The sequence below is a fragment of the Plectropomus leopardus genome, chromosome 8 (genome assembly GCF_026936395.1).
Source record: "Plectropomus leopardus strain MGB_pleo_1.0 chromosome 8, ASM2693639v1, whole genome shotgun sequence".
In the NCBI taxonomy this organism is placed as follows: domain Eukaryota; kingdom Metazoa; phylum Chordata; class Actinopteri; order Perciformes; family Serranidae; genus Plectropomus; species Plectropomus leopardus.
Window position 1 is genome coordinate 13,881,076 of NC_142183.1, and position 23,134 is coordinate 13,904,209.

Here is a 23,134-nt window from a genome sequence, read left to right on the forward strand (position 1 = left end):
AAAAATATAAATGCACACAGAAGGGCATACTCATCTACTGCAGAGCCGCACACACAGCTCTGGTCTACCAGCAATGAGAATGAAATCTAGTCTATTTTTAAGCAAGTTTGCCTGTGTTTAAAAAAAGCTTCAATGATAGACTACTTTCTAAATGTAAACAAGATTTTAGACATATTAAACACACAAACAACGGGATTATTGTCTATAATCATGTAAATGTCATCCCTGTTTAAACTACACATCGCAAACAAGTGGGAAAATTTGGTTTCAAGAAACATTAAACTTTCACAAAGACATCAAACCATGGACATAAAGTTATGTGTATTTACATTACACTTGATTGATCCATGTGAGAGCAGGCAGCGCGCGCTCCCGCGGACGGCAATCAGTTTCTGGCAGACGATTACTTATTGGCACGTTACCGGAAATTCAAATCATTGCGGACTTTTTAAATCCTAGCAACCACGCTGAATGAGTGACCTCGAGACGCCACACAACAGCACCGCTACACTGTGAAGTAGTCCTGCAGACACGCGCTTAAATAGCTCAGGAAAACAGGATGTCTTCTTCATTTATAGTGAAAAGAAACATGGAGCCACTGAACAACAAAGTCAGAGAGGCCGTGGCGTTGGAGTGTTTTTTCACAGAGTTAAATGCGACCGCTACGTGCCTCATCTGCAAACAGAAAGTGTTATACAAGGAGTTTAATATGAAGCGGCACTACGTCGCTAAACACGCGAAGGAGTATGATTTATACAAGGGACGGAGGAGGAGGATCAAATGCGATGAGCTTCATGCACACTTCAACCGCTCCATGGGGATTTCAACAGGCCCCGGTGAGAAAAGAGACTGTGAACCTCGACAGAGAGCCCCAGGTATATCCATTTATTTTATTTAATGTGTGATGGTAGCAGACACTTTTATTTTGAAGGGTGTGAACCCACAATTTCCTCCCACTCTCTCTGCTTGATATCTCTTCTGTATTCACTTTTGTCCTCTTAAGACCCCAGTGATTTTTTTTCGGCTGCCTATAAAAACTTAGATCTGGGTGCATCCCATCACACAGCAGCGTTTAGACATTTTTCAGTTGTTTGCTAGTAGACATAAAGGATTAGGAGGCGCCTTCACACAATACAAAGTCAATGGGAGCAGGGCTTGTAATTGAAAAATAAAATAAATAACATTAATATTTGTTTTTACTCTACATTACTATGATTAATAGTGTAATTTTGGGGATTTTTTTTTAATTTGCAGGTTTGTACTCTCTTAAACTCCCTTCAACTCCAAAGATGTAGCAGGATTGAGGACAAATGTAATTCAGTTTTTTAAACTTTGTTTAAAAATGACTAAATCTACCTTCTATCTCCTTAGGGTATTTAAATTAAATACAAAATACAACAATTTAAAGTTGAATGTCCATCCCCTAAGCAACATCAAAAAACATAACTTGCTTCTCAGTGCTAAAAAAATTATTTGAAGTGCCTCCCCTACTTTACACCACCCTCTCCCTTATAAATATCCAACAGTCCCTTGAAGGCTAGCAGGGAGTGCTGTTTGATTTAGTGTCTTACATACATGTTGCATTCAAAAACAGACATGTTACATAAAATTTGGGATCCCTACCCGAACTATGTACAAGCTGGTGTCTCTAGCATCATGCTGCAGGGATTTTAATGTCCTTTTGAACATGATCATTTTAACTTCTGGTGTTGAATTACTTAATTACTCCATCGAGGAAGTGGGTGAGAGGAGGACGTTGGCTAAGCTGACATCCATCATGGACAACCCCTCTCACCCCCTTCATGAGACTGTGGGAGACCTGAGCAGCTCCTTCAGCAGCAGACTGCGGTACCCACGCTGCAGGAAGGAACGCTACCGCAGGTCCTTCCCTCCATCGGCCATCAGGCTATACAACACCAGCCTGAGCCAACAATAACCTGGACTCAATACAATCAAAAGTTTCTGCCAGTTGCATCTTGCACATGTCACTTTTTTCTCTTTCAGTTGTATTTTAAAAATTGCCCCTGCCTAATTATCCTTATTACTATTTATTACAATACAACAACAGTGCTCCCTCATTCTCCCACATTCTTACCTGCATCTTGTTTAATCTGTATATCTTTGATTTTTTTTCTGGTATATCTTTGATTTTTGTATTTAAAACCTGTACATTTTTTTCTTCTTCCTGATACATGCCTAGTTTTGCACTTTTGTATACTTTATATTTTGTATATATAAATATTTTATATATTTTTTTTCTGTACACACGTCTGCTATGACAAGTTAGTTCCCCACAAGTGGGATAAATAAACGTGTCTAAGTCTAAGTCTAAGAATCTGATCTGTATATTTTGTTTGTTTGGTTTGTTTAGGCTTTTGTACCTTTTTTTTCCTCCCATGGGCATTTCATGATGCATTCTATTTGTAAAAGAGACTAAAATGATCAACATATTGCCAAAAAAGTGTTTTTTCTAGTATGTCTTGTGATGGTATTCAGTTTTAGTTGTGTGTGGTTGTTAATCGGACACGACGGCGACTCCTTGTGGCTGCACAATCAATGAGGCTGTGCAGCTGGAGGGGGAAGCTGTCTGTTGTTAGCCATTGTCTGTAACGTTAGCCAGTTAACACTCACTACAGCCAGCGGTGGCGGTCCTGCTTAGTCTTGGCAGTAAACATCAGGGTCGCAGGTAAACAAAATACATTTTATGTGCAGACGTTAAAAGTAGCAAGATCGTACGTATTCATTGGGGTGTTGTATCTGACGCTAGCATGCTAACAAGATGCTAAACATTAGGCCGCGCTGTCTCATTAGGGAGGAAGAGGAAACCCTGCTAGCGTTACCTTTGTTAGCTAACAACAGCGTTTTAATATTACTTTAAACGCATCAAAAGCAACAATTATAGATGTGTGCGTGGTTTATGTTAATATGCCAGTTAAAGATACATATATGTAATTGTGCAAGCGTGTAGTTTCACGCGGGACTAATATTTTAGCTACAACTTTATTAGCATGTAGCTAATGTCATCTAATGTAACGTTATTTTGGTTCCTGACATATCTAACATTATGACTATTTGTTTTGCACGACGACAAACACTAATGATCACAGTCACGATAACTGTTCCCGTTTGCATTAATTACTACAACATGACCCTTTCCAGAACTTCAAAGTATCTTCTCTGCTAATACTTAAGATGCAATCGCACCTAATCTGTCTGATTTACAGGGCAAAATCATCATAATCCGTTTTCACTTACAAGGAGTTTGCCTTGGTGTTTGATGTATACAATATACATACTGAGAGGAAATACAAGGGAGTACAGAAAAAGTCAAGAATATAGGTAAAATATAGAAATTACAGTTGAAGATACAAATATGTTAAACCATATGTGTAATAGGCCTGTAACTGTTTAAGAACGAGAGAATTGTGAGTTATATTGGGATAATAGTCCAAAATGTGCATTAATGTATAAGGAAAGTTGGTTATGAGAGTGTGTCTGTGTCAGTGGGGTACCTGATGTTGTTGATGAGGTCTGCTGCAGATGGAAAGAAACTGTCTTTGAGGCATGAGGGTTTTGGACCTAATGGACTGATGTCTCCTGCAGCTGGGGATAGACCCAAAAAATCTTTAGCTGTTAACACATCCAACAGTATTGTAACAGTACCGTTCAGTGTTATTTTGTTCACCACATTTTTCAGTGTTGGGAAACTAAGTAATAGGAACTATATGGGGTACTTGAAATCTGTTTCTGTGGTGTCAGACGACAAGGAGGTTCAGCACAGAAAAGCCAAGTACATATTTGTGTCACAGATATTGGCATCAAAAATCTTTTGTTGGTCAGATATAATGCACAGCAATTCAAAAGCAGTTCAAACTACAGCCCATATGACCCTGAACTTGAAACAACACCTCATTAAGACAATTTCCACATAAACAGACATTAAAACCCTCATGGATGTTGGACTTACAGTTGGCCTGTACACTCACTGTAAAATGCAGTGTTGCACAAACAAAAGGAAACAAAGTCAGAGCTGGTTTGTTGTTAAAATTCCTTAAACTTTCTGGACTTTTCACCCATTTACTGCTGGGGCGTCAAACATATTTGACTCATAGAACTGGAAAAACAGCTGAATAACAGCCAAACCCTTTAACTACATGTTTTGTTGACACACCTAATGATATTCTGCATGTCACTGTAATGCAGTTAACTGACTTCTCTTGAGCATTTAGAAATGTGATTCTGATTTCTTTCTTTTTCTCTCTCTCTTTACAGCCATGCCAAGTCTAAAGCTGATATCTGCGACTGACACACAGTATTCAGCGGCTGTGCTCAAGTCGATGAATGAGCAGCGAAATCATGGATTATTCTGTGATGTCACCATCATCATACAGGACAAGAAATTCAGAGCTCACAAAACAATCCTGTCTGCCTCGAGTACATATTTCCACCAGCTCTTCAGTGTCGCTGGACAAGTAATCGAGTTAAACTTCATCAGAGCTGAAATCTTTGAGGAGATTCTCAACTACATTTACACCTCTAAGATTGTCCGTGTTCGGTCCGATATGCTTGAGGAGCTCATCAACGCCGGACAGATCCTGGGAGTCAAGTTCATTGCAAACCTGGGGTCACCGTTATCACAAGTCAAGGGTCTGCCTGGTCTGTCCAAGGAGACAGAAAGCAAAACAGAGATGATGCCCATCATCACAGAGTCCTTCTCCATATCTGCAGAGGAATTCAATCAGACCAGCAGGCCTGGAGGGAACGACGAGGACTCGGACAGTGATGTTATGTTTGTTTCACAAACAGATGCTCAAACCAGAGCAGCCGATCAGAAAGCCTCCGGTGAGGTTATCGATTTGGATACAGCTGATACAGAAAGTGCAGCCACAACACCGAATGAAGAATCAAATCACGCAGCTTCAAAACCGAATGAGAAAGCCAAACCCCCCATTAAATCAACTGCTGTAAAGCCTCCGAGCATCACCTGTCCAAACCCCACTTTACCCAACAGCAGCCCCCTGCACAGCCCAGACAGCAGCTCCAATAACTCGTCTTCTCCTGCCAGAGTTTCCTCAGGAAGTGCTCCCACAACGCCAGCCAGGTCAAGCAGTCTCACCCCCGAGCCCTCGAGTGCCTCTCAGTCCTCTGAAAGCAACGATATAATGGGAGTCCACAAGAAGCAAGTGTCTGCATCATCTCAGCAGGGGGATTTAAAAATAAGGATTTTAGATGTAGATGACAGCCAGAAAAATCAAACCAACAGTCCCAAATCAATTATAGCAGCAAAAAAGACAGTGACGCTCAATACAGCCACAGAGATTGATTCAATTTCATCAGGCTGTAAAGTATACGCCAATATTGGAGAAGATACTTATGACATTGTCCCAGTGAAGGAAGATCCAGGCGAAGGAGGCTCTAAAGCCAGTAAGGGGAAGAGATCGTTAATGGCAACGCCATTGAAGCCTTTTGATAAATCATCCGGGTCACAGAAGACCAGCCCGAACAAGAAGAGGGCCAAAACAGAGCTCGAGGATCATTACGAGCTTATCATGGATGGTAAGACTTTCTATGTGTGCATTGTCTGCAAGCGCCCCTACGTGTGTTTGACTAGTCTCCGCCGTCACTTCAACACCCACTCGTGGGAAAAGAAATACCCGTGTCGCTACTGTAACAAGGTGTTTGCACTAGCCGAGTACAGAACTAAGCATGAAATCCACCACACAGGAGAGAGGAGGTACCAGTGCTTGCTGTGCAATGACATGTTCATAAACTACCAGCTACTGTCCACTCACTGCAAGCAAGTCCACAACCAGGACCCCAGCGGGAGGAAAGAGAAGGACGAAACGGACAACAACTTATACCGACTCCTGCCATGTAAAACAGTGCAGATGAGGCCGTACTCGTGGAGCACTGATGGGCAAGGAGTCCCCGTCATATCTGAGGATGGCAGCGTGCATCACATAACCAGCGTCAGCGAAGACGTCCACTCCTCCACCCAGAGCAGGATGTTAAACTGGGACGACATCTTTATCGAGCCTGATGCTCACATGCCATCTGAGGCTCACCGCCGACCGGGGTCGGCCATGAACAGTCCTCCGCAGGGAGCCACAGAGTTTGACTTTGTTATACCAGAGACCTACTGAGCAGCACTCGTTGCTCTATTATCTGTGCCTTTTAGGTGCCCCCCAACCCCCCGCCCTTTTTTCCTCTTTGGTTTCATGTCAACAGTGTTCTATAATTCTCAATAGTGTCAGCCTAAGGTACGGTCACATTAGCCTCTCTGTTTAATGAAATTCATGGTGTAATATTGTACTAGACATGGTGATGATGCACGCTAAGATTGTGTCAGGAGAGTGTTTGAATTTGTCAGTCGTGCCGTCTTCAGTTGAAGTGGGAGGGAGTCAGCTAAGTGTTGCAGGATGGAAGAATAATGTGACCCTACCTTTGCTCATGTTACTCTGCTTGTCTAATAGCCTTGATCTTTTTTATCATTGGACTAAATGATAGTCACATTAGTACAAATACATAGAAGTGTTTCACACACAGTAAGGTAAATATCTAGTTCATATGAATCATGCAAAAATGTAAAACTTTGCCCCCCCAAAAAAATAGGGCAGAGTGTGAGACATAATTCAAAAGCTATAATAAAATCATGCGTTATCAGCCAGAACATCTTGGTTACACGATCTGAAGCACAAAGCATCAAAATGAGACATTTAGCTGGTGCTCTCTTGTTGTCAGTTACAGACATTAAGCAGCCTGCTGGGCTCCATTTCATCAAATGTAAATGGAGTTTACAGATTTGACAATGTGAAACCTCAACTGATGATCTTGTGGGTAACCAGGTGTCGTTCTGTTTCACAGGAGGCATTTTGTGCTATCAATTTATTTGTGTAAAAATAAGATGTGACCTATAATAAAATTCAGTTGCTGAAATTTGAATTTTGTCATTACCAGATGCATCAATCATGAGTTTCAGCCTGTTTTTGAAGATCAGATGGAAAGGTTTCCTGAGGACTTATCAGTCTTAACTCCCAGTTATGGCTACATTGACTTCTGTACAAGATAATGTTAAAGGAAGATAAGCAATGGTAATTTAATTTTTCAATCGTTGGAAAAACAATTATGGTTTCCCCCCCTCATTAAACACCTTTTTTGTTTTTGATACACCTGCTCATTATTTTATTTTTAATGCTTGCAATGTTCCCTAAATGCCATTTTAATGCAAAATCTGCTGGCTACATAGAGTAGGCAAGAGATTTTGCGTACAAATGTGATGTTAAGAGACGAAAATTGAGGATTATTTCAGTCCGTACATATAGCACTTAGTGTTGGAAAATGCAGAAGATTTTTTTGTAATATTTTTACTTTTTCACTTGTTTTACTTTTTACATTGTGTTGAAATGTAGTGATTGGTCAGTATGCATAAAAGTAGTGCTAACATGGGGATCTCTACTTAATGTCATTCAATAAATGCAGGATTTGTTTTAAATAACAGTTTAACATAGGTGTTTGATGTACAGTACATTGTGTTAATCCTGCTTTTTTTTTCTTTTTCAACTGTATCAGATGTATTTATTAGGTTTATAGCGGTAGACAAAATCAAATAGTTATCAAATACTCGGTTCTGTTGGCAATGTACAAAATGTCCCTCTCTGTCAATTTGCAAAGAGGATATCCTGATGGTAAATAAATTATTCTTTTACTATTTTAACTTAACTGTGTTGCACTACCAGCATATAAACATCTGCTATTTTATCTATTGTGGTGTCTCGTCTCTTTTAAATGAACACGGCAGATTCACTTTGTCTCTGGTAAAGTAAAAATAAGTCTGAAAAGGTGCTAAAAAATCCAGTCTAGACCTGATAAGAGTTGGACTCACTACAAACCCATTAACCGCAGTCACTAGATCAAAACAAAAGTTAAAAAAAAACAACTTTTTTTTAAACACTGCGTTAAATCATGGCAATTTTGCTGATTTTATTCAGTTAACCCTTTGAAACTTGAGCAAATTAGCATGATTTCATTCAAAATCATGGGCAAAAGGCTTTTAGCAACTTAACAACAAGCAACCCAATAATTAGCAAGACATCAGTAAAACGTAACAAGACAATTAGCCAAAAAATAGCAGAAACCGAGAGGAAAAAACACAACAAAACAAAATAAGAAATGACCTGGGAAAAAAAGAAAACATGCAAAGAAAAATCTGTAACATTATTTTAAATATATAATAATAATTACAACTCTAGTTTTCTGAGAATGGGGGGGGGGATTTGTTTGTACATAGCTGGAAGAAGCTGGAAAAACCCACAATGAAACATAACACAGACAAACTTTTTATACTTTGTTGTTTCTTATTATTTTTACTTTTCAGTTGATTATTGGTTTCTTGTCTGAAAGACCCCCAAACCCCGTGTCATGTTCCCCGCTCCCAAAGTTGCAACAAAACCTCCACCCTTGTGCTCATCAACTAAAGTTTTGGTAGTTAAGACTTTGACCTGCAGATGGTGCTATGTGCAAACTAAAGGCTCACCAACCTTTTTTCTTGAGAGGGGCCATGATCTGCACCAAATTTCATGGTGATCCATCCAGTTGTTGCTGAGATGTTTCCGTTTGGGCCAAAGTGGTGAACCAACTGACTGACTGGATCGCTAGTTTGGCTAAAAACAAACACACCATCTGAATTACACAAAACATTTTTTAATGGCAAGACAAAAGGAACTGACAATCAGCCCCTGAGAATGTGTTGTTTAAATTATAAAAAGCAGTGATTAAAGCTGACAGAGACCCGTCTTACGGACATGGACTACCTTTACTCTTCTTCACTCTTCCTCAGTGGACGACAGTTACTTTTCATGATGTCCCATCTCGTGTCAGTGAATCCAGCACCGACTGTACACACTTGGCCATAATAGTATTTACTCCTGACAAAGACAGCACATAGATGTGATATTGCGACTACTTATAAAGAGAGATGATATATGCTTACCTGCTTTACAGCTTTGAGTGAAAATACAATAAATAGGGTTTGGACTGTAACTGTTAACCATCTTTCCTTAATAAGTTATTACTAACTACTGCGATACCATGATCTGTTTGTATACCTAAGGCTTAACTGTTAAAAGAGCATCTGTATATCATACTGCTGTACATACATTATGAGCATGTAATACCTCCATTACTGCTAACTCTGCCTAATTATCTGCTAAAGAAAGCTTGGGCCTACACCTAGTCTTTAATTAACTAGCTTATTCAGTTTGGGGAACAGACTGAAGCTTTCATGTAACTGGGGTGAGATCTTACATGAGGGTCGTAGCTGTGGTCATCAGTCCAGATCCTCATAGTGCAAACAATGAGGACGTTATCACCTGTGACACTCGAGGCTCGAAGCATTTACAATATGTACTGAAGAGAGATGGACATAAAGCATGAGCTGTTGAGTTTTTGACCCTGTACAGAATAAGTCATGGTGACCGGAGCTGCAGCGCTGGAAGTCTGTTTGCATTAAGGCAGATAGATGTGTAAACAGTCCTGGCTTTGAACTGGTTGTCTCTCTCTAGATGTGTTTATGTGCACAAACACACACAGTGCAGGCATGAGTGTGAGTGGTGCCCAGGGAGACAAACACTTCTTGTGCTGGGATGAACTCAAAGTTAGTGTGCTCCGTGGCCTTCCTCCTCCTTCTCACCACCTTTTCTTCAGCACAGTTCTCACAGATTGTGAGGAAAAGATCTGAGGACATGTGCGTGCAAACCATTCAGTCAGCATCCAACAACCGACTTTCAGGTGTCTTTGCTCGAAGCCATCTTACGGGCTGTACGGCGGGGGCTTCTCATCAGGATGGTTGTGAGGAGGAGAGTAGCGTGGAGGGACCATGGTGGGCCACAGGTGGCTGGCTCCAGACTGGGAGTCATCCGATAGGCCTGAGGAGTCGGGGAATAAGTAGGAGCCCTGCTGGGAAGACGATACATTTATCACAATTATTTGTTAGTTTTTGTTTCCATCTTTGCCTCTTAGGAACACATAAATTGATTGAATATACAGAAACCAAAGGACATAAATACAAAATGGAAATAAACAAAGAACACAGAAATTCTGACACTTTGGGTCCTTAATGTCACCTTTCTCCGAGACAGAGGTCGATAAAACTCAGCTATGAAAAGAACCAGTTTTGGCCATAAAAGAAAAAAAAAGATCTGGAGCCTAAAAACATAATTGAACCTCATACTTGAGATAACACTAGGTTAACACTAAGTCTAACTTCACCTATCACCATTACTAATGGGTCTAAATGAGCATTTATTAATATCTTCTACCACAGGGAGGCTACACTGCAGAGGGCTATTTCTGTTTATAATGTATTTAAACTTATCCATTCACACATTGCTAAATTCTCCAACTTTTTTTCCTATTTCAGATTTGTAGTTCATAGCTAGCTTTGCTCGTGAGACTTAGGAGCAGGCATTGCTATTCAGGTTTGGCGAAATTTAGAGGAAAAGGTGCAGGCCGCACACGTACACAGCACTTTTTATCTATTTATTAGTTTTGGTTTATGGAAGCAGAAGGCAAAATCTGAAATTCTGCTTTCTTAGTAAACTGTTGTAATTTTCTGCAGACGTACCACCGTATAGAGAATATTTTTCTTGTTTACAGTAAGGGAAGAATACTGACGGATAAATGTAAAGTTTAACAGCTAGACTGCTGCGCGCATGCATTTGTTCCCTGTTCTGTCAGAGCTCATACACAATGGCGTGGGAATCAAGTATTCCTTTATGTTACCGTATATTTTAGGTCAAAATATTGCCCCATTCATTTCACGTACAAATCCTTTTTCAAAAAACATAATTTTTACAGAAACCCGTCATCTGAGTGCGACATCACTGATAAAACAACAGCCAATAATAAATCAGTTACTGCTCTGATGCAGACAAAGTGCTGCAAATTCAAAGTGTCTCTGTACCTGCAGGTCGTAGGCAGTGTAAGGCGGGAGGCAGGGGGCAGTATTGTAATATGAGTTGAGGGAGGTGGTGGGTGGAGGAGGCTGTGAGGGGACTGGCGCTGTAATGGCCTCTGGTTCAGATGTACTCTCTGAGGCAGCAGAGGGAGTCTGACAAGGACATGAGCAATATTGATCAGTTCCTATCAATGCAAACACCAGACAACAAAAAAAAAGCCTTTACATCAGCTCACACTGAAATGTGTCAGAAGCCGTCTTCTGTTCTTTGTTGTACCCACCATGTCTTTGAAGCCTCCCAGCACTGCAGCAGTAATGATACCCAGAAAGAGGGCCACGATGTTGAGGATGGTAGCAGACCACAACAGGTGATAGAGGTGCACCACGTCCTGACAGCTCTTCACATCCGTGTATTCATGGTAGCCTCCAATCACCTCTACACGGCTGGCCCAGTGGGTGGGACAGAGAGGGAGAAGGCAAACAGTCAAGCCACAAATGTCACAAAAAAGCTTTCAATCTTGTATTCGGGACACAATGTAAGACAAACAACATATTTTGATTTATAAAGATAACTGAGTATATGAGAGCTAGAGACGCAGAGGACATGGGTGGGTGTTTGGTTGGACACAAAAAGGACATGCAGAGGAAATGGCACCCTATAAACACATTTCTATGGTGATTTACATCAGAAAAATTATGCAATTACTTTAATCATCACTTATTTAAAAAAAAAAACAAAAAACAACATAAGTTGATCATTGATGGCCAACATGGTTCTAGAAAAAAAGGGACCTACTTCCAAATCATGGATGATTTCCTAAACTTTTTCAAAACATCTTTATTCTGAAGTCCCATAAGAGGATGTTCTCTGAAACAAAGGTTAAAAGAAAAAGAAACATTCTTGTTCTAATACAATCAAGGTTGCAGAGCAAAAAAATCTCCCACAAAAATGGCACAACGGTACACGATAAAAATCCAAACAATCAAAGCAGCACAGCAAAGTAAACAGCCACTGATTCAGAGGTTTGTCGGCGTACTCACTTCCCGCAGTTGTAGAGGTCACAGCAGTAACAGGTGTTGCCCTTCACACGCAGGTTACATGATGTGCGTGATGTCTGACAGGGTACCTGAAGGGCAAATATTATATCATGGTCCCTTCACTTTGAGACGATTCAACAATGTCCCTGTACACCTTCAAGGCTAAACACCTAATTACAGTTTAGGTCACACACACTGAGGGTGAATTCATTATATTTCTGTGAACAGAGAGTGAGATATGTTTCTTACATCACGTTCAGATGAAATCTCACTGGAGTGATACTCACAGCGGCCAGCATACAGAGGCCTGAGGTCCTGCAGTACAATAAACATTTTTATATATTTCACTGCACAATTCATCAATGGTCTACTTACAAACACATGTTAGAAAAATGTTGGAAACAAAAAAAAGAAAACAGGGTCAAGAGCTCATATTTGATAAGTATTGCATGATTAACGACCGCAATGTTAATCTTGACTATAGGGGGGAAACTACATCAATCAAAGCCCTCTTAAAAAGGTAGTACGCTGGATGATGAGTCGGTCAATTAATTTGTGGTTATTGGATCAATTGCAGATCTGTTTGGTAATACTGTATGATAACTCACTTAATCATGAAATAGATGGTAAGAACTTTAAGGAAGCTCATGCATTTTTTATTTTTTGTTACATAGCATACATAATAAAAAACAGTTAGCAATATTTTTTCAAATTTTTATTATCATTTAAACCCTGTTTGATTACTGTGCTAGGAAAAACTATGGGTACATATTGTCCAGCATGAACCAAAGATGCAGGTGCAACATGCAACGTTGGTTTGTTTCATTTTTCGCTGGTATACAGAGTGAGCGTGTAGCAGTGGTGCTACTGGTCCCTTGTCCTCACCAACAGTGACACGGACTCAAGCACAAATTTCATAGACAGGCACATTTGATATGGTTTTCTTATGCTTACATGAGGCGTTGGCTTTGATATTATTTCAATTTTTATGCAAACAAAAAGTGCATATTTTTGGACGTTTTTAGCTTATTTTAACAATACCGTGATAATACTGATGACCATGACCTATAATCATCAATATTAAATATTCATACCATTTCATCTCTACATACATTGGCTCTTAGAATGCTTGTTTTAGATCAATATTGAGTATTAATGAATGTTTGGGAGAAAATTACCTTCACACAATCCCTGTAAATAAAACTAAAACTAAAAACTTTTGAAAATGTTGCCTGTGTAGTATAATGCTTTGGCCTGGTGCTCCAAACAAACATGAATGAATGAATGAAGCACTTTGAATGCAAATAATCAATTTTTCATATAATTTATCAACTAGAGATATTATGATTGATGGTAAATTATTATTAGTGTTTACTGAACACTTAAAACATGAATGGTCCTATCTGGGAACAGTGTTTGGTTTGTCCGTTTTGGGCTACCCTTGAAACGGCAGACTCCATGGAAGAAGGCCCACTTGGTATGTGAATACAAACTAAAGATTTTAACTAAGGAAAGCACAGTGATTCTTCAGGTTATTATAAACTCATTATAAACTCAGTCATTGATATTATATTCCATTTCTGCCAATAGCTGTCCCTAAATCCCACCCACTGGACCTTTAATTGCACAGCCTATGTGTCATGAAGAGAATGTGATTTAGTTTGAAAAGTAAAACTCTGACATAGGTAAAAGCAACAAAAAAGTACACACATGTAACAAAGGTGATACTGTATAACCATCTAATAGCATCACATCATCTGTCACTGCATCATATTGCTTTTTTCTAATTTTCTTTCAATTAACAGTGAGCATCTTTGTAGTTTAGTGTACAAAAATGTGTCTAAAAAGAAATGCACCATTTCCCATTTCACTGACGCCACTGGCAAATGAAAACCTGCTAATGGTGCTGATCTCCTTTTTCACAGAGCCACAACGTATTTTAGCATAATTGTTTTAGAGTGCATTAGTGGTTATTTATTGTTTTGAGTACTTTGCATCATGGAAAATAATCTTGCTCTACCACAAAAATGTGTTTGTCTTGCTGAGAGGGGTGCAGCAGCTACTACATAGAGCCTGTACGTGAACCGTGTCTTTACACAGGGGCATACGTTTTACTGTATATCTGCTGCAGACAGTATATTAAGCTTTAATGGGCATGGCATTGATTAATCAGCTTGTTATAGGTCGGGCCATAAGTGTTATCTGTATTCATAATTTATCAGTTTGGTTAAATAAGTAGAAGCTTCAGTGATACTTACAATGTGCCTCGCAGCAAACACTCCATCGACAATAGCACAGCAGAAGGCAGCCACCACTCCGAAACTGATGAAGACGATAGACGCCACCAACTGTGAAAGAAAACACAAGCATCATCAATCTTCATCAAATTTAGAAGCTCAACTAAAACTTGCACTACTCAAATCACTTCCTCTCACCATTCTGTATTGGGTTACATTCTCAGCATTAATCTGTATCATCCTGCACACGTGCTTCTCTTTGAATATGAATACTCTGAATGGGATGAAGGTGGAAGGGGCGGTGTGGGTAAAGGACAAAAGTGACAGAGCACGGTGGCTGACACATAGCTCCAGTGGTGATGGTCGCTGGCACGGTGCCCAGCTCTTTATGAGCAATGCAACCCTTAATCCCCCACCACCCCCCTCCCCACCCCCGTGTTTGCTCAACTCTCTTCCTTTCACTTCTCAATGAAAGTAGTATGTATTCAATTACATATCACCCCACCCTGTCTGCAGCCAGCCCAGCTCACAGGAGGGAGGCAGTGCAAGTGACACAACAGATCCAACAGCTAGAGGTAACAGGGATTTATGCCTGCACCAAGATTTCTATAATGCTGACATGGATACATCCAGTTGCATGCGACTGAAAACCAAGGGATGAGCAGCAACAAATTTTATATTTTTAGTTAGTCAGGCTTGTCGTTCTTGTCTTTTTTTACTCTGATGTGCTCCTCCATTAACTCACCATTTCCTGACAAACTAACAACGGTTTTCGCTAATTTAATTGAAACATTTCTGTGTGTGTGTTTTTATTCTCTGTGCTCTTCATAATGAACGGGGGTTAAAGAGACTTAGCTGGAAAAACTTAATGTCACAGCTATGATGCAATCAGGATTTAGCAACATTTGAATTAAAGTCTGATGACAGCTGTGGGGGTTGATTGCTAAAGTTGCAAAGCCTCCATAAATCAAATCGGAAGAAACCACAACCACACAGTGCAGATGAGGCAGGCTTTGAGTGTAAACTCTTACTAAATATTCCAATTAATACTCTCTCCTCTTACCTGTAGTGTTATTTGTTAGTCTAGATTTTTTGGGTGTGGGTTGCTGAGTGTTGGAAATATCAACTGTAAAGATGTCTGCCTTGGAACTAGAAAAACCTAACAGCAATGTCTCTATACAGAAATCATGGCCCGGTTACCCAAGGTAATCCACAGACCTTGTTGTGAGCAGTTTTATGGAGGAACTACTTTCTTTCTACCTAACTATACCCGCCAAACACATCACAACACAGAAAGAAATGTGCATCTCCTGCTAGCTCATCCAGCACCACTGAGCTAGCCCAGGTCACAGCTCAGCCGAGGAGACGGCAACTTTGTTTACACCTCACACAGTCACGAGTTTCTCGTCCATGATTAGATGCACACTTCCTTCTGTGTTGTGATGCGGTCTGCCGGTGTAGTTCGGTAGAAAGAGAACTGTTCCTACATGAAACTGCTCACAACAAGGTCTGTGGATTATTTTGACTGACTGTTTAATGATTTCTGGAAAGAGACATTGCTGTTGAGTTTTTCAAATGCATTTTTTTGGTACTTTGAGCAACACAAGGTGAGCACCATCAAACATCAAGATGTTCCTAGTATAAAAAAATATATTTAGTTATTCTACTTACCTCACTGAAAACTTCAGCTGCTGATTATTCTCTCAGTTAATTACTAACACTAAACATCCAGCGCAACAGTCCAAAATCCAAATATATTCAATTATCTATCATACAAGATGAACAACACCGGCTAAATATTCCCACTTGAGAGGTTATGGGTAATGAATTATTGGCATCTGTGCATTAATACTGAATGAAACAATGAACTGATTATCAAAATGGCTAATTTTGTGCTGATCAACTAATTATTTTAGCTCTACATAAAATGTAAAAACAATAAAATGATGTGGTTTTTCCAGTGCCCCAAACTCTAAAATATTTCAACACATTTCATTCTAAGTTATAACATTTTACGGGGAACAACATATCAGGGACAGCGTGCTGCTACATGTCATGGCTTGGTCAGTTGTGGGACTGCAGGCATCCAACCTCTGCTGCGTTATGTGAAAAGGTGCCAAGGTACAAACTCATTCTTCATGTCTGCCCTGACAGTCCTTGCCCAGCACCTCCCACCTGCTGCCCTCATCTGCAGTTTCCTTCCCTACATTCCAGTGTGGACATCTATCCTCCTCCACTTACACCCTGGTTCTATTTCTGTCTCCGTCTCTCTTGAAGCGCAGGATACTTGCTCCGATACCTAAGCTTCCTAAGGCCGAGTGGGACTCACAGTCTGGGTTGGGTGTGCTCTGTCTATTGTCACATTAACAACATAATCAGGCCTGTAGGCTGCCGTAAGGTAATTGGGACTGATGCACGGTTTAATGACAGTTTTCTGAGAGTGATCTCAATGCACAGAGGTAATATAAATCCTCTTACCATCTGCCTCTTGTTCTCTATCAAGTGAGCACCAATAATTCCCAGAAAGGAGCCAAAGCCCAACTGAAAAAGAGAGAAAATAGCTGTTAGGGCATTTATCTAATTAGACTATAAAGCTTTGATTTCATAGTCCAGTGAGATAAATCAGACGTTAAGTGTTTGTGTCAAGCCCTGAGGGAGGCATTTTAGGATATTTACAATGTTATTAACAATTCACTTTTATAGATTTCCAATATACATTTCAAATATCTGTAAATCTCTGTAATATTATTATTCACGTTTTCAAATATTTACAGAATATGCATTATAACGTATGCCAACATCTGCATCCCACCAATCCAACCCCAATAACAATTCTCCAATTCTAACTCCAATAACAATTATTATTACTATTATTATTGAAACAAATATTATAAGGAATGCAATTAAAAATGTAAAAAACTCATGTGCTAACTCAATTGGTGACTCTAAATTGCCCTTAGGTGTGACTGTGAGTGTGTATGGTTGTTTGTCTGTATGTGTCGGCCCTGTGATGGTCTGGCGAACTGTCCAGGGTGTACCCTGCCTTCCGCCCAATGACAGCTGGGATTGGCTCCAGCCCCCCCACGACCCTTACGAGGACAAGTGGTTACAGAAAATGACTGACTGACTGACATGTGCTAAATCCAAAAATAAAGTGAATATGTGAACTGTGATTATAGTTATCAGTTGCAGGCGTCACGTTATATTTCCGCGGTCTAAAGTGTTTACACAGTACCAGAAGCTCTGAATGGTGTATCGGAGCTTCCAACTTCAAATGAAACATTAGCTCCAAAACCTCTGTCTATCTCTTTATACTTAATGATTTCAACTATGAATATGATGACTTTGACGTCCTAGAAGAAGAGGCATCTTTAGAAATGTAGCCGACGTTCAGTGGCTGCTTTCCTGCCCCCTCTTTACTTAAGGCAGAATGCTAAAAGCAGAGTACTGTGAAGAAAACACATTTACGGACTGAGATACTTTACCTCACTCAGCCTCTAATGACAGCGATGCTGAATAATGAATGTGGGGAAAATTCACCCCTCAGAGACCTTCAGTAATAAGGTTCATCATGAATCCAGGAGCGGAAAGAGTTGGCTAAAAACTCTCTTGCTTCACTCACACCTCACTCGTTATGAACCCTGACAGTGGACAGGACTGCTGCTGTTGCACGCAGGTGTGAATGTGCACTCACAATGACTCCTGGGTAGTAGCCGCCCACTGTGATGTTCTGTGTCCTGGTAGTCGCTGCCAGGCCAAAGATGAGGATGAGCACGGATACGATGAGCAGCAGCACCGTCACTATTATGGATTTCCTCTTCCTCCTCTTAAAAGAACCTGCAAGACAAATGAGCGAACATTACTGCTGTGACGTGAACGTGGAGGTGATGAGGAAGATGAAGCCGCAACTAGAATCCACCACAAATATTGATCAAAGACCAGTGACTGGATAGGATTTTCTCTGTCACATTGACAATCAGTGGCCAATTCTGTTGAGGCAGTTATCTCTAAAAATGACATTAACTTCTTCTGATGTTTATGATGGAAAAACTCTAGCTTGCAAGCCAACATTTATGACATCCTTACATATTCCAAAAATAATGTGTAGCCGTTTAAAATATTTTCCTAGTTTCTACCCGAACAACACATTTAAGAATTACAGCATATTTACCAGTAACAAACAAATTGTCATTATATTTAGTGGCTTTTTCTAGTCTCTCTAAGTTTAATTGCAGGGTGTCAACATAGCTGAGGGTTAAGATGATCAACTAATTGCAACATTAAAGAGCTGTTTAAAAGGACAGACCACCTCAATTATGAATTTCAATATCTTATTTCCATGGTTTAGGACAGTGCAGTTAATATTTGTGAACATGAGCATTTCTCTCTCAAAGCCACAAACCAGAGAAGTAACTCTCATACTTGTGATGTCATCAAGTATTAAGTCTGGTGCTGCTCCATAGATATGTGTCCCGAGCTTTGAATCGGTCCACTCTAGAGAGTTTGAGTTGACAGATTCTTCAGGTATTATGAGACGAATCAGCGTCTGTTTAAATAGCAAACAACCAAAGGTGGCAGTGGAGGGGACTCAATTAATCAATCAGTGCCACAGGCAGGACTAATGTCATTGTCAAGCTGTTTTTAAGCTGTTGTCAAGCAGTGCGTTGGAACCAATGAGTAGTTATAACGACAATGGTGAGCACTATAAGAGAGACACTGCTATCGAACCTGTCCTTAATCAAATACTATTAAAAACTTGGGGAGTTCATTGTGCAACAGGACACACAAAACATTCAATACTGAGTACTAATAATATAATCACAATTTCTATAAAAATATACTAACACATATAACAAAATATACATTAAGCTAAAACAAAATATCTTTGATTTCAAGAGGTTTTCCATTCAAGTTTCAGATAGATGGATGAGATTTAAAATACATGTATATGATCCTCCTCACTGCTGGCTGAAAATCATCTCTAACAACATCCATGGTATTTTGGTGAAGTCAAACATTATAAACTGAGGAGAGAGAGGAAGGAGTGGCCAGTCATTTTAGATGCTGTCTTAACTATTTTCTCTAATGCGTTTGTTTCAGCAGTACTGATATAGAAAGCTCTATCTATTCTCCCTCTTCCTGTTATTTGTTGCGCAGTGCTCAGAAAGCTCATCACGACATCGTCACTGACTAATATTCATCCACGTCACCTCTATGATCTGTTTGATCAGTTTTTGCAAACAGAGCTGGCAAACCACAGACAAACGGCATGGCTACTGAATTATGAGGCTCCAAACTGGAGCTCAATAAAACCTCATAACTCATTGAACAGGAAAAGCGAATGGTTTCTGTCGAACTGTCTCAACAGTGTGACTGCATAATGACGGCCCCTGACGTCAATTATCTAGAGATGCATGTCCAGCTGGGAGTTATATTACAATAACAATTTTATGGTGATGGGACTACATTTCCTCTGGGATTGTGTTAATTGCAATTCTACGTTGGTAATTGTTTTCATTTCCTGGTCTCAAATGCTAAATTATTGTTAATTGAAACATGTATGTGGCTTTTTCCCATAAGTGAAATCAATAATAAATGTCTTGTTTTCCTATCATATCATGTCCCTTCAAACTTAATCTAAAAGAACAAATTATTTAGTGCTACCTTGTAGGGTTAAACATCATATAAAATGTCAACATTTTTGCCATTTTATATACCATCTGCTTGTCTATCTTAGTTTGACACAAAAACATTTTCCACACATTTGATGCAATCAATGCCCTCAGGCTGCATAACTAGATTTGTTCTACCCGAGACCAGGGGACTGCACGCATACAGTCAAGGTAAACTATTTTTTTCATGCAATGATCAATATTGAGATTTTTGGGCCATTTTGCTTCCATGTCTTCTTTAAGAGACATGGTAGGAAAACATCCAATATACACATTAAAGTGGTCATTTCAGATCAGATTTCTGCTCTGTAAACTCATGCAAAAGGTGCACATTTATTGAGATAATGCTTTGCAAATTTAAACATAACATTTCCAAAAGCTTGTGGTACAAAAAAATAATTGTTTTAATCAAAGCAATTTTCATGGTGATATCTAGCACTTTTTTCTTTTCTTACCCTGTTCACCTAGGGTGTTTCTCAACTATGGGCATGGGTTATTTTACTTACAGTAAATACTGCCCATGTAGAAGAAAGATTACTTTTGTTTAACATCACTCACAAACTGTTACAAAAGTAGCTCTCTGAAGATTACACCATGTAAAAGTTACATATGGTCTGTGTGAGGTAACCGCTTCAATATGATTGTAACGCTAAGATGTGCCTCTTAGACTCTTGTAGACTGAGAACAACAATGAACAATCTACTTTCTAGTGAGAATGATCTTTTATAGGCTGCACTAGTGTGCAAAATATATATTTTTTCCAACGTGAATTTATTCCTTTCAGTGTCACGGTAGCAGTCAAGCGTCCTGCTAAAATCAGTGTCAGACAGTTAACCATCAGAGCCAAACATCCAGGCTCATGTGGGCACTCAACGTCGCTGCACCTGCAGTGACGCGCTGCGGCCTGGACCAGAAAAAACAACGGACTGGTGATGCATCGACTGTTTTTGTCTGCTTTGTGACGAGAAAAAAAAAAGCTACTGTTTTAATCCGACAAAAACACCAAATGTGAATGATCTAAATACTAACCTTGGTGTAATTAAAATACGGTTTCAACGTTCAATAAAAATTTCCGCAGTGTGGTAAAACGGGTTTATTATTTCATTGGTAAAACCTGCTGCAGACACGCCGTTGACCTTGCACACACCTACCCATGCTTGTTTCAGAGAGGGTCAGTCCGCTGGATTGGAGGCTCTGAGGCGGAGGCATGCTGGCTGGAGGATGGTTAATGCAGTCCGCAGGACGATCCTCTTGCAAAATTAAAAAAAAAAAAAAAAGCACAATCACGACTCTATGTTATTCGCTATATATTTAAGAGCTACCAGTGAACAATCGTGAGCTAACGCAGACGGCGTGTCCGCTTGCTGTGGCATTCTCTAACAACAGTCCTCTGTCCCAGCAGAGCCCGAGTCCGTCTCATTTACATCCCGGCAGCTGCTCACACGTCTGTCGGTCTCCGTCCTCACGGTGTGTCGGTGTCTGGATGGTGGGTCTCTGCTGCTGCTGCTGGCTTTATGTGCGCATGTCACACACTCACTAATACTCAACAAACAAAGTACTCTCGCAGCCGTTACTAGTACTTGTCTTAAAGCATGTGTAACGATACTTAGCGAACATACTAGCTGTCCACGGTCACTGTTAGCCCTCCACATTCGTTACTTTACGTTACAAAAATAAAATGGTGACTCTTGAGAGTAATCAAGTTGATATTCTCCAAATATTATCGTCTCTGTCGATGAAATACATTCACTAAACTTTACGCCATTTTTTAGGAAAACTAGCTAACATAACATTAAGAGTTAATGAGTACGTGACCATTACACCACGATGTTTTTCTACTCTTAGTTACAGACATGTCAGTAGGTCACAAAATGAAATTTTTAAATGTGAGACAAGTGATATAGTTGCTATTTTACCAATACCAAGGACTATATGTATAACCTTCTGCCATCTTGAAGATAATTAGCTAACACAACTTTAATGGTAAGGGACCATTAAACCGTAAAGTTCCTGATGAGACATCAAAAATGTCTAGACATTAAAAATATTAGCAATAAATATAGTTGATATTATCCTTATACTATGGTCTCTGTGGACAAAATGCACACATTCACTAAATTCCCTACTATGTAAAACAATTAGCTGAGCTAACTAATGGTTAACATTCAAGCTAATGTGAGAAACCCTAAGCGACTATAACAGAATATGCTCGTTGGTCACAAAATGTGAGAGTAATAAATGTAGTTGGTATTTTCCTAATACCATCGTCACCGTCTGTAAAACAGATATATATTCACCAAACTTTTCGCCATTTTTAATTAGCTAACATAACTTTAACGGTTAACATTCCTAGCTAACTTGCCCGTTACACTACCGTGTCCGTTACAAACCTGCCAGCAGGTCACAAAATGAAATGTGCAAGTGTGCGAGTAATCAATATAGTTGATAGTATTAATCAAATATTATCGCCTCTGTCGATAAAATACAGGTAAACATTCACCAAACCTTCCGCCATTTTAAGATAACTAGCTATAGCATGACTTTAACGGTTAACAGGCTAACCTCAGTGTGTTACCGTTACACCGATATGTTCGTTACTTTCTGTTACAAACCTGTCAGCAGGTCACAAAATAACATGTTTAAATGTGAAAGTTATCAATATAGTTGATGTTTTCCAAATACCGTCGTGTCTTTCCATGAAAAACATTGTCAACAAATCTTCTGACATCATTTTTTATATGTATATAATTAGCTAACATGACTTTAACGGTTAATTTAACGTCCCAAGCTAGCGTTTCAAGAGAGGCTGGACGGTTTTTAATTTACAACAAATAACAAATGAAGTAATGGGAATACACGTTTAAAAGTAATCTGTAACGAGTTACTACCATCCAGGCTCACCACCAGGGTTCACCCAGGAATAGAAAAACAGCCTGTTTTGCATCACACAAAGTCAAATACTGATTATTATGTTTAAATTCCGTTAATATTAGTGTGTGTGAGATTGTCTTACATGGATGTGGAGCTTCTGGATGTGGTGGGAGACTGTAGTATTTCAGGGACATCAGGGACATCAGGGACATGTTCAGGCCGAGCATCGAGCGCCATCATCTGTCTGAAATATAACGTTGCATTCAGGAGCTGCGAGAGACATTCAGGGAGCAGCAACATGCTGCCTTCAGGTACGTCTTTTAAGTGAAATTAAGTGGACAGTACAATGTTTTGTCTTGTAG

General features: G+C 39.7%; 2 protein-coding genes across 7 annotated transcripts; one reads left to right on the top strand and one right to left on the bottom strand.

Annotated features, from left to right (window-relative positions):
• Positions 1–467: 467 nt before the first annotated feature.
• Positions 468–6,942, top strand: zbtb33 (zinc finger and BTB domain containing 33). 2 transcript variants are annotated; one of them, XM_088080917.1, is made up of 2 exons: positions 468–875; positions 4,273–6,942. In XM_088080917.1, the coding sequence occupies exons 1-2, from the start codon at positions 560–562 to the stop codon at positions 6,141–6,143; spliced, it is 2,187 nt and encodes a 728-aa protein (XP_087937043.1). In that variant the 5' UTR covers positions 468–559; the 3' UTR covers positions 6,144–6,942. The 2 variants fall into 2 exon arrangements, with proteins under 2 accessions (XP_087937043.1, XP_042349028.2); XM_042493094.2 differs by lacking the exon at positions 468–875 and adding an exon at positions 2,542–2,686.
• Positions 3,509–21,437, bottom strand: tmem255a (transmembrane protein 255A). Of its 5 annotated transcripts, XR_015777227.1 has the most exons (12): positions 21,053–21,436; positions 17,924–18,066; positions 16,708–16,770; positions 14,251–14,340; positions 12,242–12,307; positions 11,996–12,081; positions 11,751–11,822; positions 11,236–11,398; positions 10,961–11,107; positions 8,811–9,954; positions 8,538–8,660; positions 3,509–3,603 (listed from the first exon to the last, which is right to left on the bottom strand). XR_015777227.1 is itself a non-coding variant. In XM_042493461.2 (10 exons), exons 1-10 carry the CDS (start codon positions 21,108–21,110, stop codon positions 9,808–9,810), a joined length of 1,032 nt encoding a protein of 343 aa, XP_042349395.1. In that variant the 5' UTR covers positions 21,111–21,436; the 3' UTR covers positions 8,681–9,807. The 5 variants fall into 5 exon arrangements, 3 of the variants coding, with proteins under 3 accessions (XP_042349395.1, XP_042349392.1, XP_042349394.1); XR_015777226.1 differs by lacking the exon at positions 3,509–3,603 and having other exon boundaries at positions 7,883–8,660; XM_042493461.2 differs by lacking the exons at positions 3,509–3,603; positions 8,538–8,660 and having other exon boundaries at positions 8,681–9,951.
• Positions 21,438–23,134: the final 1,697 nt, after the last annotated feature.

Excerpts from the sequence above, each read along its gene's own strand:
- zbtb33 (XM_088080917.1), top strand. The coding sequence starts at position 560 with ATGTCTTCTTCATTTATAGTGAAAAGAAACATGGAGCCACTGAACAAC. Across the intron at positions 876-4,272 it reads ACCTCGACAGAGAGCCCCAG|CCATGCCAAGTCTAAAGCTG; the intron begins GTATATCCATTT and ends CTCTCTTTACAG.
- tmem255a (XM_042493458.2), bottom strand. The coding sequence starts at position 21,110 with ATGCCTCCGCCTCAGAGCCTCCAATCCAGCGGACTGACCCTCTCTGAA. Across the intron at positions 18,067-21,052 it reads CCTCTCTGAAACAAGCATGG|GTTCTTTTAAGAGGAGGAAG; the intron begins GTAGGTGTGTGC and ends TTTGTCTTGCAG. Across the intron at positions 11,823-11,995 it reads GACCTCTACAACTGCGGGAA|AGAACATCCTCTTATGGGAC; the intron begins GTGAGTACGCCG and ends CCTTTGTTTCAG.